Here is a 4,239-nt window from a genome sequence, read left to right as displayed (position 1 = left end):
TCCCCCCCCCCCAAAAAAAGACATAATATATTTTTTTGTCCTTCAATATTTCTTTTATTGAAGATGTTTGTTATGTAGTAAACAACAAAAGAAAGACAAAACAGTCTTGATACAAGATAATAGAATACAGAACAATTCAGTTGTTACATACATATGTATCACTATGCATTGGGGTCCAAGTCCTAGCTGCTATGTAGAGCTTGGGACACAATATATAAGACCCATTGAGTTACTAAGACATAATATTAACAGGGGCCAAACACAGGACTGGTGGTCCTATTGGCAATGAAAATGGGGCCTACATGTGTTCCAGCACATGAACAACAAAGACAAAAAAATGCACCTCCTGAAATTGTTGCTGGGTGGTGGTGGTGGTGGTTGGGCTCTTTCCCACCTCCTTGGCACAGAGGACATGTTGGAAGGGTAAAGCTATTTGTAAATGCAGCCTTTCCTATCTTGCATATTGACTAACAGGTTAGAGACTTATACATAACAAACTACCATCCCTGAGCAAGGTTTGTAAGTCTGGGAATTAACACCTATGCAGACCTCTGGACATCAAGGATTGGGTTATGTAACTAGCACAGGTGGGGGGGGGGGTCCACAACTTTCACACCTCACATCCTGTTCTTGGACAATCAACAACTACACTGTCTGTGCTCCCGGTGTAGAAAGTGAGGATCATCAGCACTCGGAAGATGACGTTCAAATCTTAGCGTTTATTTGTGTTCAGAGTCTACCGTACCCCTGATAATCGAATGACCAGAATCTGATGCCAACCTGTGGTGTGCTATGATCCGGTGGACAGCAATGCCAGATAAGGGGGCATGCCCTGTAATGAAATGAAAATGGGAGGGAGGGGGTGCCTGAATCCTGATCGTCACAGGCAAGTGAAACCCCCTGCCAGCTTTATATGGGGCAGGGCCCTCCTTACCGTCTTGTCTTGAATTGTATTGTGATTGTAATGTCTTCCTTACATTGTAAAGCGCTGTGCAAACTGTTGGCGCCATATAAATCCTGTATAATAATAATATGCCTGGGAGGCAATGACTCCTCCCACAAGTACAGGCTAATTAATTAGCCTTCCAACTTATCAGGGCAACATAGGTCACTATGTTACCCTGATGAGGGGTCCGTGTATGGCCCCGAAACGTTGGCTTTGTGACATATGTGACGATGTGTTTGAATAAATGAACACTAAGATTTGAACGCCGTCTTCTGAGTGCTGGCGATCCTCGCTTTCTACTAATGGATGTACACGGCGCCATCTGTGATTATTATCACTACAAGCACCACCATTGTTATTGGTCCTAGATGCTGTAAGGAGTGCAGGGGGACACATAGGTATACCACGCTGTGCTCCCTGTGTGGATGTAAATGCTTCTTAATATACTCATTGTGACTGAAGAAGTGGCTTGCAGAAGCTACGAAACATCTTCAACACTACAGAACAGGTCAAGTCGGATGTTTCTATCTACTACTATAGATACCGTGACTGAGATGATGAGAACTTTCCCAGAGTTACATTACAAATTAGTCAAATTCAACTGGACTTGTTCTGTAATGTTCTAGGTGTCGGGAACATAACCTATCATTTATAGCCACAAAGGGAACTGTATACATTCTGCGGTATGTTCCTAACACTCGTTAGGACTGAGGAGGCCACTTGGATTCGTATGAAATGTCTTCACTGTTATAGAAGTAATCCAGTTTAATATAATTAACTACTACTAGCTGTACCATGGTCTTGGACCAAAGTCGTTGACCTTCACAGACACATTACAGTTAAGCTTTGGCCAAATTAAGACCACAATTCACCAGTGTATTAAGCAATGTTGGATATGATAGATGTACAGTATGTATATTCTATTGTGTTCTATCTATACTCTGATATAGTCCAAGAAGGATCCTTTTGAGATTGGTGTAGTGATTGTTTTGGTGACCCTTTACCTTCTCCTCATAGCTGGCGGCATTTGTCCTGGACACGGAGGGCTCCTTGGATATTGAAGGTGATCGGGAGACCTGTCTCAAACTGTCTGCACTGTCTATGCTCCTCAGCTCATATCTGGTACTAGATTCCAGTCTTTGTCTGTTTCATATGCAATGCTCCATTATGGTGTATCTATCAGTTGATGATAATGTGTCAACTTATATGTCTTCTGCAGATATTTAATGTGAACTCAAGTGTGAAAACCACAGAACTGGATTATCTGGAGGTAGGTGGTCTGTGAGATCTCGGGTTTTCAAATGAATACAAATTGAGCAGCTTCTACCGAAGGTATCCGGTCCTCGCTCTGTGGTCACTTCCTTATATTTTCCTTATTTGAGCAGGTATGTGTCTCCGCTATCTATGTGTCCCCGCTATCTATGTCTCCCCGCTATCTATGTCTCCCCGCTATCTATGTCTCCCCGCTATCTATGTCTCCCCGCTATCTATGTCTCCCCGCTATCTATGTCTCCCCGCTATCTATGTCTCCCCGCTATCTATGTCTCCCCGCTATCTATGTCTCCCCGCTATCTATGTCTCCCCGCTATCTATGTCTCCCCGCTATCTATGTCTCCCCGCTATCTATGTCTCCCCGCTATCTATGTCTCCCCGCTATCTATGTCTCCCCGCTATCTATGTCTCCCCGCTATCTATGTCTCCCCGCTATCTATGTCTCCCCGCTATCTATGTCTCCCCGCTATCTATGTCTCCCCGCTATCTATGTCTCCCCGCTATCTATGTCTCCCCGCTATCTATGTCTCCCCGCTATCTATGTCTCCCCGCTATCTATGTCTCCCCGCTATCTATGTCTCCCCGCTATCTATGTCTCCCCGCTATCTATGTCTCCCCGCTATCTATGTCTCCCCGCTATCTATGTCTCCCCGCTATCTATGTCTCCCCGCTATCTATGTCTCCCCGCTATCTATGTCTCCCCGCTATCTATGTCTCCCCGCTATCTATGTCTCCCCGCTATCTATGTCTCCCCGCTATCTATGTCTCCCCGCTATCTATGTCTCCCCGCTATCTATGTCTCCCCGCTATCTATGTCTCCCCGCTATCTATGTCTCCCCGCTATCTATGTCTCCCCGCTATCTATGTCTCCCCGCTATCTATGTCTCCCCGCTATCTATGTCTCCCCGCTATCTATGTCTCCCCGCTATCTATGTCTCCCCGCTATCTATGTCTCCCCGCTATCTATGTCTCCCCGCTATCTATGTCTCCCCGCTATCTATGTCTCCCCGCTATCTATGTCTCCCCGCTATCTATGTCTCCCCGCTATCTATGTCTCCCCGCTATCTATGTCTCCCCGCTATCTATGTCTCCCCGCTATCTATGTCTCCCCGCTATCTATGTCTCCCCGCTATCTATGTCTCCCCGCTATCTATGTCTCCCCGCTATCTATGTCTCCCCGCTATCTATGTCTCCCCGCTATCTATGTCTCCCCGCTATCTATGTCTCCCCGCTATCTATGTCTCCCCGCTATCTATGTCTCCCCGCTATCTATGTCTCCCCGCTATCTATGTCTCCCCGCTATCTATGTCTCCCCGCTATCTATGTCTCCCCGCTATCTATGTCTCCCCGCTATCTATGTCTCCCCGCTATCTATGTCTCCCCGCTATCTATGTCTCCCCGCTATCTATGTCTCCCCGCTATCTATGTCTCCCCGCTATCTATGTCTCCCCGCTATCTATGTCTCCCCGCTATCTATGTCTCCCCGCTATCTATGTCTCCCCGCTATCTATGTCTCCCCGCTATCTATGTCTCCCCGCTATCTATGTCTCCCCGCTATCTATGTCTCCCCGCTATCTATGTCTCCCCGCTATCTATGTCTCCCCGCTATCTATGTCTCCCCGCTATCTATGTCTCCCCGCTATCTATGTCTCCCCGCTATCTATGTCTCCCCGCTATCTATGTCTCCCCGCTATCTATGTCTCCCCGCTATCTATGTCTCCCCGCTATCTATGTCTCCCCGCTATCTATGTCTCCCCGCTATCTATGTCTCCCCGCTATCTATGTCTCCCCGCTATCTATGTCTCCCCGCTATCTATGTCTCCCCGCTATCTATGTCTCCCCGCTATCTATGTGTCCCCGCTATCTATGTGTCCCCGCTATCTGCTAGTGAAAATGCAGAACACATTCAGGCATATCTATGACATCCACAGGCCTGCACTACAATCTCACATTTGGTTTACTGATTTGTATTGAGATTGTAGTCCATCCCGGGGGGGGGGGGGGGCAGGGGGGGGGGTGCA

The 4,239-nt window shown here is 47.2% G+C and overlaps 1 protein-coding gene across 1 annotated transcript in view; it reads left to right on the top strand.

Annotated features, from left to right (window-relative positions):
* Nucleotides 1-4,239, top strand: part of LOC108801037 (RING finger protein 112-like) — a 16,965-nt gene that overhangs the window by 3,349 nt on the left and 9,377 nt on the right. The window contains exons 4-5 of the mRNA XM_018573001.1: nt 1,964-2,068; nt 2,166-2,216. Coding sequence (XP_018428503.1) covers nt 1,964-2,068; nt 2,166-2,216 — 156 coding nt within the window. The remainder of the gene's footprint in view (nt 1-1,963; nt 2,069-2,165; nt 2,217-4,239) is intronic.

This window comes from Nanorana parkeri, unplaced genomic scaffold, assembly GCF_000935625.1.
Source record: "Nanorana parkeri isolate BGI_ZX_2015 unplaced genomic scaffold, ASM93562v1 scaffold2202, whole genome shotgun sequence".
Classification (NCBI taxonomy): Eukaryota; Metazoa; Chordata; class Amphibia; order Anura; family Dicroglossidae; genus Nanorana; species Nanorana parkeri.
Note: the sequence above shows the minus strand (reverse complement) of the source record. Positions and strands in the feature narration are given on the sequence as shown.